The 13,432-nt window shown below is 36.1% G+C and overlaps 1 protein-coding gene across 33 annotated transcripts in view; it reads left to right on the top strand.

Moving 5' to 3' along the window:
- The first annotated feature begins 5,111 nt into the window (after positions 1-5,111).
- LOC18442424 (UDP-Glycosyltransferase superfamily protein) overlaps positions 5,112-13,432 on the top strand; it is a 44,233-nt gene continuing 35,912 nt past the window's right edge. For 8 of the 33 annotated variants that reach the window (XR_002282292.2, XR_016046931.1, XR_002282291.2 and 5 more), the window contains exons 1-3: positions 5,216-5,610; positions 5,963-6,017; positions 6,178-6,376. Coding sequence is in view for 12 of the 33 variants with exons in the window: in XM_020672359.2 (XP_020528018.1) it covers positions 5,963-6,017; positions 6,178-6,376 (254 nt within the window). In the remaining 21 variants the exon portion in view is untranslated. Of the gene's footprint in view, positions 5,611-5,962; positions 6,018-6,164; positions 6,377-13,432 lie in introns of all 33 variants that reach the window. The other 25 variants (XR_016046934.1, XR_016046933.1, XM_088854991.1 and 22 more) reach the window with 15 other exon arrangements.

Here is a 13,432-nt window from a genome sequence, read left to right on the forward strand (position 1 = left end):
AAGATACATGAAATGAAGACGGACAACCTTAGGGGCATGTTTGGTGATTGGAAATTGCGGATTACCTGGGACCTGGAAGTTCTGGCTCCCTAGAAGTGGGCACTGTTGATATCCGTAAGTTTTGGAATACTTGTTTGATGACAATTGGTAGTTCAAGGACCAAGATTGGGCTTCAGTAATTTAACCAAGTTTCACGGAGATTAGGCTTCCCGGCTTCAAAGAGAGAGGGGGGGGGGCACAATTAGAAAGAGATGACTTAAAGGAATATGATTAGAGAGAGCAATGATACATTTAGAGAGAGAGTAAAGAGAGAAATGGACATGGTTAGAGAGAGAAATTAGAAAGAGAAACGGTATGGTTAGAGAGAGAAAGAAATAACACGAGATGTTAGAGTCAAAGAAATGACAAAATTAGAGAGGGGAGCTTAGAGAGAGAAAGAGAGAAATGGCACTATTAAAGAGTGAGGGAGAGAAAATGCATGGTTAGAGAGAGAATTTGGAGAGAGAGAGAGAGTAGTCGCAGGTGTTAGGGAGAGAGGGCATGGTCACATAGGGAAGGAGTTTGGAGAGAATTCGAGGAAGGAAGAACCCAAAAAAGTGTATAAAAAAAAGGTTGAGAGTTGAACTGAAAAAATGAGATAACCAAACTTTCATGGGGGTAAATTGCAAGTTCTCATTTTTTGAAAATCCAAAGCTAGTTTTTGTAGCATTCGTTAGCAAACAAGGAAAGTACTATTGAAAACTGGAACCTCCATTTCTTGATCTGAAATTTCTTGTTATCAAACATGCTCTAAGGCCGTCATAATACAAATAAATGACAAGTAGTGCATGAGAATACAAAATGTGCACTACTTGTAGCCGCCGTAAACTGTTACCAGATTTATTGAAAAACGGGCCTGCATGGTTTGTACTTTGTACTAGAAAGTAACTGCAATAAAAAGTAAGGCAAAATTATAGATTCCCCCAGCCTAAATTTTTCACATGCATTTTCCGTGTCTTAATAAGCAATCCCAAAAAAAACAAAATTCAATTTTCACCTTAGATATGATTATATTGAGTCCCTTTCAACAATAGATCTTGACAATCCATTTGGTAAATTTTAAAAGTAGGTCTTTTATAATTCAAAATCAATTCTTTGTTTTTCATTTTTAATATTCTTAATCTAATGATAATAAAGTGATCTAACTTGAAAAGGGAATTTTGTTTTTTGAAGATCCAGATCTAAGCATCCCACTAAATTGGATGACTTATATTAATTAAGCTAAAAAATACTTCCGAAGTTTTGTTTTTATATTGTCTTTTTGTGATAGTTCGTTACAATGAAAAATCTATATTTAAAAAATTGAGGTCAAACAAATGGCTCTAACATAATTTTTGAAGATGGTTTCATCATATTACTATATAACATTTATATGGAACCACTCCCCTAAAAAAAGAAGACAGTTCAATCAAGAGAAATCATAGGTGCAAGAAAAAATAACATTTGCAACAATATAATAACGATTTAGGAACTCTGAAAGTCCAAGAAGAACAGGGCAGTTTACCTGAAAGAAAATATTACCAAACAGAGAGGAAGACGAAACCTAAACTGCTCTGACGCGGGTGTCTGAAAACAAAACAAAAAATGATGGGCTTCTAGATTTTGATGGATAATGTCGTGGGACTCTGTATTATAGAAATCCAATGTTTTTCTAGAACTCTCAAGCAAACTTTCATGGTGGTCTTATATGACCTAGCAAACCCTATTTTAACTCTATTTTATAGAGAATTTAAGTTATTTTAATATGAAAGAAGTTTATATAAGGTTGCAACTTTAAAATGTAGAATTAAAGATGTACTTAAAAAAATCCATCGAAAAAGGTTGTTTCAATGTTGAAAGTTGACCATCTCAACATTGAGATGCATGAATATGAAAAAAAATAAAAAATAAATTTTAGTCTAAAAAATAGTGCATCTTGCAACACATTATCTAGACCATTGATTTTCAAAATTTTCGTATGTTTATAGATCTATTTGATTTTAATCATTTTGGAGTTTAGAATTTTATAATTAGCAATGAAAATAGATTTTTAGAAATCTTAAGAATTTTTTACACAAAAATTACATATTATGATAAATTTTGAAAGTATGCCTTAATTAGATTGTTTAAGGTTGCTGCTTTATACAAACCACACCTTTTTAAGATGACCCTCAAAATCTGGGATCTAGGGGAGTCATCCACTCATTGTTGGGGAAGAAGTTTTTTCTATCTAAAAAGCCTTTTATCACTAAAGGTTGGGAAAGAGATTTTCTTTTTCTAAAAAGCCTCATCATCATCAAAGTGTTTTTTCAACTAATAGGAGTCACTACATGAATATTGGTCCCTTATTCTGCTTTATTATGTGACATAGCTTTAGTGTGGCCATAAGTCTCCATAAAAATAAAAGATGAATAATACATATAATATTGTTGGAAAAAAATTAATTATGATAAAACAAAAAATATGTGGCACATGCAAGACCTCATGGCCACACGCACTATCACAAGGTGAACCCTCACCATAGCATTTACTACCGCCAAACATGAAAGTTTTGCTATAGAATCTGAAATTTTCGAATCAAACATACCTTAAAGTTTTGGACCTAATTGACATGTACCAAGATGCGTTTATGCACTATTCATTTGTTTAACATTTTACGTACTTTGTTTCACATAAAGAAGTACACCATGCACGTAGGTGGAATTTTTGTACATAAGGTGTCAATTGCTGGAATGCCTTGCTTCTATCAAGATTTTATGCGTGCACAGGTGTATGCTCCCCATGGCCTTTCCCAAGCTTGGATGAGAAAGGAGGAGGGTTGTGTTAGGTTGGTAGCTTATAGTAAACTTTTGTCACATTTCTATTATGAATTCAGATCACTTGATAGAGCAGAAATGGCGGAATAGAATTTTGAAAAAATTATAAAAAACTCTCCAACATACACTATCTATGCAACTTACCTCCATCCAAACTTTTTCTCTCACCTTTTTAACCACAACAACCTTTCTTCGCAAAAACCCCCCAAGGTAAAAAGTTACTATTTTTTGGACGAAAATACCCTTCCTGTACAAAAAAAAATCAATTGGCTCTAACTATCGGTCTGAAGTAGTGTATTGCCGGAGCGTAGTATACAACTGCCATAGCGAATTGTCTAGAACATACTGCTAGAGCGCGTATGTATCGAGCGCCGGAGCGCTTTGTAAGGATTGCCAGATCGCCATACGCACTGTCAGAGCACGTTCATATACAGCCGGAGCGTTGAATACACTATCGGAGCTAGCTATTACACTGCCAGAGCGCTGTGGCTCTAGAGCCTCTATTGCTAGAGTGCCTTTATAGACTGTCGGAGTGAAATGTCTCCAAAAGGTGTACCATCGGAGCGCGTTCATATACTGTTGGAGCGCTGAACACACTGTCGGAGCACCCTATTACACTGCCATAGTGCTGTGGCTCCAGGGCATATATTGCCGGCGCATTTTTTGGGGCTGCCAGAGCGTGTCGTCTCTAGAAACTGTACTGCTGGATCACGTCTTTGTATTGCCGGATCACATCTTTGTACTGCCGGAGCACATTGGGTAAATTAAAAAATGGAAAACAAGAGAGAGAAGGGCGTGTGAAAAAAAAGGTACTCTTTTGGGGGGTTTTTTGCGAAGAAAGGTTGGATGAGGGTAAGTTGCATAGATAGTTTTTATAATTTTCTTTAGAATTTTTATAGCAGATTCCAAATTGTTGAGATAAGATTAGAATGATGATGATGATGAATTTTAAGAATGGAGACAGTCATATTCAAATTTTAGGATGTCTCATTCATAAAATAATATTGGTTTAATAAGGGGTGAGGATTTTAAATTTGCCCTTAACCTATTACAAGCTCGGGTAAGGGATGTGAGTTGTATTAGGTAGGCAACCAGTATAAAACCTCGTCATATCTTATCATGAAAACTGACCCCAAATAATTTCGATAAGGTTTGGATGATGTGATGATAATCATTCATAAAATGACATCTTAATATTGATTATAAACTATTTTTGGATGGTTACGTATATGAGTATTTGGAAACTCAAAATCTTTTTCTCTTATAATTTTATAATAGCTTAAATAAGATCGGTTACCCTTAAGGAAAAAATTACAATGTGCTCCAACGAGGAATATTGTAATCATTCCTCATTGGAAAAGGTTTATACAAAATTGTAGCCTTATACCATAGAGAAAAGGCGCACGTAAAAAATCGATCGAAAACAGTTGTTTTGATGCTGAAAAGCCCTCTAATTGATCATCTCGATCTCGAGATATATTGATGTGGGAGAAAAAAAAAAAGATTTTAAAGTTTCAAAAATAGTCCATCTAGTAAAACATTATATAGACCGTCCATTTTCAAGAGTTTTATATGTTTGTAGATATACTCGATTTGTATCAATTTTTTAGTTTTAAATTTCATAATTTATTATAAAGTAGTTGTTTAGATCATCCGTGAAATATCGGACAACAAAATCGCATCTTTAGATGAGCTTTGGAGGCAAGCCTTATGCAGATTGGTTCAGGTCAACAACTTATACAAACCACACACCATTCTTCATTTACTTCTACTTTCAAGGGGTTTTTGTGGTTTTTTTTTTTTTGGGTTTTTGTGGTTTTTTTTTTTTGGGCTAAGTTAGTAGGGACATTTGTCACTGCAAATAGCTAATTTTTAAATCCATTTTCAGTGAGATGGACGTAGACTTTTAAGTGGGACTGAGGTGGTACTACCACCGTGACCCATTCTCAAGGAAAATAGTTTGATAGGGCCGTGGCCATATCAAAATAAGTAAAGTTTCACTTCATAACTTACCACATATTATAATTAATTGTTGGAAAACCATTAAATTGGTCATCTCAACTTGAGCATTACGGTTGTGAAAAAAATCAAGATTTTAAATTTTAAAAATAATATATATTGCAACAAATCATCTAGACCGTCCATTTCACCTTAAAAATAAAGGTGGATAGATCCGTAAATTTTGGACTACTTTTTTACTTTTATATTTTATTACGGGTGTTGAAAATAAATTTTAGTACCATCTCAAAGATTTTTGATGCCGAAAGTACTTTCTACTTGCCGATTTAAGGTAAGGCTCTATTTTGTTTTCATAAAACCTAGGCCATCCATTTCTCAAACGTTCTTTATTTATTTCCGATTCAAAGAGTGACAAGGGCTTTTCTCGAATTTGGACAAAATGCTCGTTCTGAAAAAATGAAGAGACCTCGAGATTAGGATGACCACATGGGTTCGAATCTCCAATGTAGACATCCCCCATACCATCACATGATCCCAGTGAACCTCACTTCCTCCTTTAATTATTTATCCTTAGTGTTATATTGGGGTTCTCGTGTGCCGCGCTCCTAGAAAGCAGGTTAATGAAAGCACTCTTATTTTACTAATTTATAATGTATGTGTTGAAGCATTAATGGCTTTTGCTTTTGCTCGATAGAGTCGCACTACCGTTAATGGAGGCTCTGGCAACAGTAGCTCACCCTGCTTCTTCTACTCGTTTCTTTCCCAACACTGACACTGTCAAGAGGCCTCTTAAATCTCCTGCAGTTTGTTGTTCCAGGTATATACTTCATGATTACGTCACCTTCTCTCTCTGAAGAAATGGTTGTTGGAAATTTCTCTTCGGGTACCATGCTCGGCTGAATTTTTAGGTTTATTTATTCTTTTGGGATTTTGGCTCATGGGTCTCATATTGATATAGATGAAAATCATCTTCAATCAAAAAAAAAAAAAAAAAAGATTGGGTAATTTTGTGATACAGAAATGAATGGTGGATTTTTCATTTCTGCCAGCTTAACTTTAAGGCACTAGTTCGTTTTGATTATAAAAATTGTAGAGTAATTACCTTCGATTATTTCTCCAAATGTTATTCGTTTTCTGTTCAATTTAATTAACGAAAATATCTCGTATAGATGATGGTTTGCACAAATACAATCAAGAATCACATGGAAAATCAGTGCACTTCAGGTACTTGCATTATAAGAGTTCTATAAGGATTTGTGTTTTATGTTTGGAGTAGTTGGAAGAACTGAACATACAGGGTTTGGCCACTTCTTTTTCCTTTTTTTTTTTTTTTTTTTCTTTTTTGAATATTAATTTGGCACCTCTGCCTAGAGCTTATTTTCAGGGTCGGCCTTCGCATGTGTATTTTGTCTAGATCCTAGTCCTTCTCAGACGAATATGTTAAGGGACCAACCTCTTGCAAAAAGCCATTGTAAGAACAGAATTATCAGAAAAGTTAATCCTCTTGATCAATTGCTCCGCTTAGGACTATCTCATTCATTACCTGAGATGACTGACTTGGCTATTGAATTGGAGGCGACAGAGTAAGTATCATTGATTAAAAAAATATCCTCACTAGAGTTAGAGACAAGCTTTCTATGATAGTATGTGAATTGATGGAAATGAGGGGCTAAGGGGTGTCATGTAAGCTTTTGATTTATAAATGCAAAGTTTTACCCTTAAATTGTGGCTACATTCTGCCTATATTCTGCATAAGATTCACCTTAAACCTTGAGGATGGTTGTTTCTGGTGCTAGTTTGGTTGAATAACTCAGTGAGAATTGTTCTGAGTCTCTGCCAGTTCTGGAATGTAGACTTGTGCAGCCACCTCATGTTCATTAGAAAATTTTCGGTTTAATTGCATTCTGAAACCTCTTATGGAAACAGTCTTCTTCAAAATCTGAACTTGGGGAATACTGACCTATGGGTGGATTTGAAGGTTGGAACTGGTTTATGAATGATAGATTTTAGGACTTTTGAGTGTGAATTGTGGGGAAAATTGGCAGACTGCTCTGACTACAGATTTCTTCATGGTGGATAGGTTCTCTTGTAGTTGTTTCCATTGCAAAATTTGTTGTGCATACAGTTTGTTTAACAAATTTTGATAGCTCCGAGTGACAAAATTAAAAAAATCAAGTCGAAAAGTTACTAACAAATTATCATTGGAGAGACTTTCTATGTCTCCTACAGTAGATAAATTATCTGTAGTTGGGATTCAGCCATTCAATTTGATTGGACGATTAAGAAAAACTCCAAAAAAAAATAGCAAAGAATAGTGAAAAGAAACCAAGTTACTAGCTAACATCCATTAACTATTTAGCAAACTCAAGCAGTTTCCAATTCCCTCAAACCCCCAAAACCGCGCGCTACTTGAGTTGAAGACAACCTTTCTATAATAATATATGAATTGATGAAAGCGAGAGACAAAGGGGTGTCATGTGAGCCTTTGATATATAAATGCAAAGACTTGCCCTTAAATTGTGGCTATAGACTGCATAAGATTCACCTTGAACCTTGAGGATGGTTGTTTCTGGTTCTACTTTGGTTGAATGACTCAGTGAGAATTGTTCCGAGTCTCTGCCAGTCGTGGAATGTAGTCTTGTGAAGCCACCTTGGGGTTGGTAGAAAATTTTGGGTTTAATTGCATTGTGAAGCCTCTTATGGAAACACTTTTCTTCGACATCTGAACTTGGGAAATATTGACCTATGGGTGAATTTGAAGGATGGAACTGGTTGGTGAATGATAGATTTGAGGACTTTGAGTATGGATTGTGGGGAAATTGGCGGACTGCGCTGACTATAGATCTCCTCATGGTCACATGTAGTTGTTTTCATTGCAAATTTTTTGTGCGTGCAATTTGTTTAACAAATTGTGAAGCTACCGAGTGGCAAAATTTAAAAAATCAAGTCGAGAAGTTTATCGATGGAGGGACTTTCTATATGTCTCCAACAATGGATCAATTATCTGTAATAGGGGCTCAACCATTCAATTTGATTAGTTGATTAAGAAAATCTCTGAAGAAAATAGCAAATAAGAGTGAAAAGAAGATTGAGTTACTAGCTAAGATCCGGTAACCATTTAGCAAGCCCAAGCAGTTTCCAACTCCCTCAAATCCCCAAAACCAAACCCATTCTTCCTCTATTTCAACTATAGTTACCCGAATCGCCTATGAGGGTAGCGATTCCATTTCGGAATCTCAAATGGGCGTTTCCCCGGGCGAAAGTCGATTCTAAAAGAAAGGAATCACGTTTCCATTTTTTGCGGAACACGATTCCACATAGTTTAGCAATCTCGATTCCTAGATTGTTGGAATCAAGATTCCATATCGAGGACTTTATGATTCTTAGCTACACAAGAATGCGATTCTGATTGTGAGAAACGTTGATTCCAAATTTTTTGGAATTGTGAATCGATATTGTTTGGAATCAAGTTCTATATCGCAGACATCGTGATTCCTTGCTACACAACAATGTGATTCTATGTTAAACGTTGATTCAAAGTATTAAGGAATTGCGAATCCATGTTGTCAGGAAGCAATGTGAGCATAGGGAAAGCAGAAACCCTTCGATGTGTGCTCAATCATGAGTGAGCCGGACATGTATGAGAGCGTGCGAGAATTTGAAGTTGTTGCACACGACAATAAAATCAAATCTTTTAAATAGGGTAATATGTGAGCATAGGGAGTGCAGAAACCCTTCGATGTATGCTCAATCATGAGTGAGCCGGACATGTATGAGAGCGTGCGAGAATTTGAAGTTGTTGCACACGGCAATAAAATCAAATCTTAAAATATGGGTAATATGTGAGCACAGGGAGTGCAGAAACCCTTCGATGTATGCTTAATCATGAGTGAGCACGACATGTATGAGAGAATGAGAGAATTTGAAGTTGTTGCACACGACAATAAAATCAAAATTTAAAATATACGTAACATGCTAAATTTTTTATTTTCTTATTTACTAATTTCCATCCTTCATTCCATGATACTTTTTAAGAACTCTTACCAAGAATAAATAATACTAAAAAAATATGTTACTTCAAATTTAATAATGTTTGGTAAATGGTGTGGGTACTAAACTACTAATGTGATAATATTTAATATATGATCGGCACTGTCATTTCTTCAAGTTGAATGAGAGGATAAAAATGCTTTTCTTTAAGTAAAATAAGAAGTTAATAAGGATATGAGCGAAGTGTCTTGTGTGGTGTTTTAAGTTAAATTAATCATTAAATATCTGAGAAATTGACTAAAAATTGAATAACTCAATTTTCAAAAGTGAAAAGACTCAAAAGTACATTTAACCAAGAAGAATTACTATGTCATGTACTTATTTTATAATTCAATGTAATGAGATAAAGGGAGCTTGCTCTTGTTCTCACTCCTTGTATGCCGTAGACTAGCTCCAGACGTTGTAGGCATAATAGGGTTATCGGTAGACCGAGTCCATTGTTGGGGATTGTCCGCAAAGATATCATAAAGGTTGACATTAGTACTTGGAGTCTTGGACTGAGTATATACAGACTAAAATTTGATCTTGTAGTAATGGGTAAACTTATATATTTTTTAAATATTTCTCTCATATATCGGGGGGAATTGGTTCGCAATTCTAGTAAGGGGAGAATCTCGATTCCTATATGGGGAGAATCACGATTCCGAAATGATGAGAATGTTGATTCCAAGTTGATGGAGACAACAATTTTAGAATTTAAAGAATCACGATTCCTTATTTTTAGGAATCACGATTCCATATTTTTAGGAATCACAATTCTAGCAACCACTGAAATAAGTGGGGTCTTGTGTGATTCCATATAAGTATGAAACACAATTCCAACATGAAGGGACATCGATTCTTGCAAATAAGAAACACGATTTCTAATTTTGTGAATCGCAATTCCGAAATAGTGAGAATCATTTTTCTCAAATCCGAATCGTACGCAACGATTCTTAGATTCCGAAACTTCTGATACACGCGATTTCACTATTTCGATTCCAGAAATGATTCGGAATCACGGACGTTTCCAACAAACCTAAGAAAATCTCCACTGTCTGCTCTCTCTCTTTGAACTTGCTAAGTGAATTAAAATTCACTAGCCTGGGCACCTAGGGAGCCTAGGGGGCTTACCTAGCCACATAGGTCCTAGGTGGTGCTTGGTATTACGACACCCCCTAGGTCGCATGATGGAGCCCTTGGCTCGAAAAAGGCCCTCGGCCAAGGGCTCCAAGTGTTGTAAGAGAGGAGCCTCTCTCTCTCTCTCTCTCACACACACACATACATATAGACCCATATTTTGTCTCCACAAGAAAAAGAAAACAACTGAATTGCCTAAAGTGTTTGATGCAAGGTCCCCCCTCTCTCCCACGGACCCATACGCTTTCTCTCTTTACATATAAGAAGAAGCAAAAGAAGCACTACAAGTGTAAGATGCAAGGCCTCTCTCTCTCTTCTCACATTCATATAAGCCCATGTACTCTCTCTCTACATATGAGAATAGAAAGAAGACAACCTCCTGGAAGGTGTGGCTATGTGGAACTTAAGGTATTAAATTCAAAAATTTCTTTTACTTTTATTCCAAATACCTGAATTCCACTTATATGTACCACAATATATTGCTGGAAAATTAAAATAATGCTCTAAATACAACCTAGGATATTTATTTTACTGCTAAGAGAAATAAAAACCATCCATGAACTTGAAACTAATGTTTATAACAAATTTTAACACAATATAAGTTCATGAAAAATTACAGAAAAATAGAAAATAAAACTGAAAATAAATAAAAACTAGAAGATGTCTGGAGTTACCTAACAAGGACTTGGTACACCCCATACCCGATTCATTGACCATTGGTGCACTTTTCCTCCTTTAGGTATTGCTGGAAATTCTTAAATATGAAAGCTTTATAGGCTATCCTTCTTTCTCAAGGGTTTAAGAGAGCTTAAAAATAACCTAGGGTTTATACAAACCCTATGGGAACAAAATAGGGCTGAACTTGGAATTGATATCTCTCTAAGTGGGTTTATCTCTTCTTCCTTAAAAAAATATAGCAAACACTTTCCTAGGATTTCACCTAAAATAGGTCACCTCTATTTTTTCTTTCTAAGAAAAAAATATAGAGGAGAGAGAGAGGTGGCATGTCTATCTTTTGGTTAAGAGAGTTTTTCTTTCTAAGACAAAAATATAGAAGAGAGAGAGGTGGTGTGTGTCTCTTTTGGTTAAGAGAGAGAGGTGGCGTACCTCTCTTTTAGGTTAAGAGAGAAGGAGAGATGGCATGGTAAAATAAAAGAGAGAGAGACTTTTTGACGTGGAGAGGAGAGAGCGATCCCCAAATTTGGTGCGTGAGGAAGAGAGAGAGATCTCCCCCCAAATTTGGTGTGTCAAGGAGAGAGAGATCCCTAATAATTGTTGCATAAGAGAGAGAGATCTCTTGGGAGAAATAGAAAATCTTGTGATTGGATCTCAAATAAGCTCGTCTTTCTAGAGAAAACTTATCTTCTAGTTTTAATAGGATATACTTTATCTAATTTCCAGCTACACCATTTTAGGATAAATAGGAAATCATTGAGATGAGAGATTTAATCAGAGCCATCCATCCTAAAAATAATCCATCAGGATTTTGGGTGGAAAGATCAGGAACATTATCTTTTTACACTTTAATCCAATCCACTCCTATTTAAAATCAAACCAATCAAATTTAAACTTTATCCTTCTAAATTTGAAATCAAACTTAAAATATTTCCTAGATAAATCTAATTTAGTTTTCCACTGGAAACCATATCTCATTAGATTTCCCATGTCAGTTTAAAATTCTGAAAAATATTTAAAAATCAAAGAAACGTTTATAATACCAAAATAAAATATACTAAGAGTGGACTGGTACCATTAGGTCAAAATAAGCGACACTAAGGGTGCTCCACTTGTCCCAGAAACCATGATCCACAATTGTTCTCTTATCTAACCCAACAAAGTCCCATGACCCACACTCTCTTTGCAAGGGCTCATGATTAGCTTGTCAAAGTTAGATAATAAAACAATGGGACTATGATCCTGGAATGTGGATTACAGTTTCCCCTTTAAGAGCAAGTCCAGTACTTGTCACTACAGTGTAAAGGGAGCTCTCTCAATCCACATGTACACGTGTCCCTGTAAAAAAAGTTGCTTCCTATGCGGCTGTCATATGTACATGTTGTGCATAAGTTTGTTGAGGATTTGGCCTTTATTTTCATAGGCCTACAATCGCACACAGGAGACCCCACTGTTCTCTTGGCCTATAAGCATGATCCTTGGGCATCTCTCTGACCTCAACAAGGGATGACCCACTTCAAACTCTTTTCGGATGTGCCACATGCCCAGGGCCAAGGGTTTTAGGTATGACCAGGGTCATAAACCGCCCAACCCTTAGTCAGTCAACACACACTCCCACTGAAGTACATATTCTACTATACATTATTTTTTACAAGCTCTTTAGGCTTTTAAAGGCCACAAAAACCCAACACCTCCAAGTGTTTGATGTGAGGCCCCTCTCTTGTGCATGAATAGATATGCTCTCTCTTTAGATATAAAAAGAAGAAAAAGAAGAAGGTGACCTTGAAGCGTTCGATTCGAGGCTTCTCTCTCTATCTCTTGCTCGCACACACCCATACACTCTCTCTCTTTATATAAAGAAAAAGAAGACCACAACTTCCAAGTGTTCGATGTGAGGCCCCTTTCTCTCTCACACAGACCCATATGCTCTCTCTAATATAAGAATAAGAAAAACAAGGTAGTCTAAAAGACAAAGTATATAAGAACACGATATTTTAGAATCTAAAGGTTTTAAAACTAACTGGATTAAGATAAAATATTTGAAATGCAAATTTATAAATAGTAGGATCAGAAACGAGGAATTCATTAAGATCGATGACTAAGAAGTACCTAAAAGAGGTTATTTTTGATGTTTTGGGTCGATAATCTATGAGAAAAAGAGATTGAAGAAGATGTTGCTCATAGAATTAGAGCTGGGTGGACGAAGTGGAGATGTGCTTTTGGAGTCCTATGTGATCGTTGCACACCAATGAAACTGAAAGAGATGTTCTATAGGACGTCTGGAAGACCAGCCATGCTTTATGGGACAAAATGTTGGCAGTCAAGAAACAACATATCCATAAAATGAGTATAGTTGAGATGATGATGGTGAGATGGATGAGTGGCAAGACAAGAAAGGATAGAATTCATAATGAATACTTTCAAGGGAACTTAGGGGTAGCTACAATATGCGATAAAATAAGGGACAATAGACTTAGGTGGTCTAGTCATGTGCAATGACTAGGAACAACACCGGTTGGCAGGGGTGATTTTGTTCAAATAGAATGCTCTTGAAAGGCAAGGGGAAAGGCCCATAAGACATGGCTGGAAGTCGTTAGAAAATATATGGTGACTTATGGTCTGACTGAGGGTGTAGCCCTTGATAGAGCGGAATGATGGAACAAGATTCATGTAGCCGATCCCAAATAGTTGGAATAAGGCTTTGATGATGATGATGAAAAAGGAGACATCCTCTAACTGTTCGATGTGAGGCTTTTCTTTCTTCTCTCTCACCTACGGATACATATGCTCTCTCC

This window comes from Amborella trichopoda, chromosome 13 (assembly GCF_054954075.1).
Source record: "Amborella trichopoda isolate Santa Cruz 75 chromosome 13, AtrichopodaSantaCruz75HAP2 v2.0, whole genome shotgun sequence".
Taxonomy (NCBI): domain Eukaryota; kingdom Viridiplantae; phylum Streptophyta; class Magnoliopsida; order Amborellales; family Amborellaceae; genus Amborella; species Amborella trichopoda.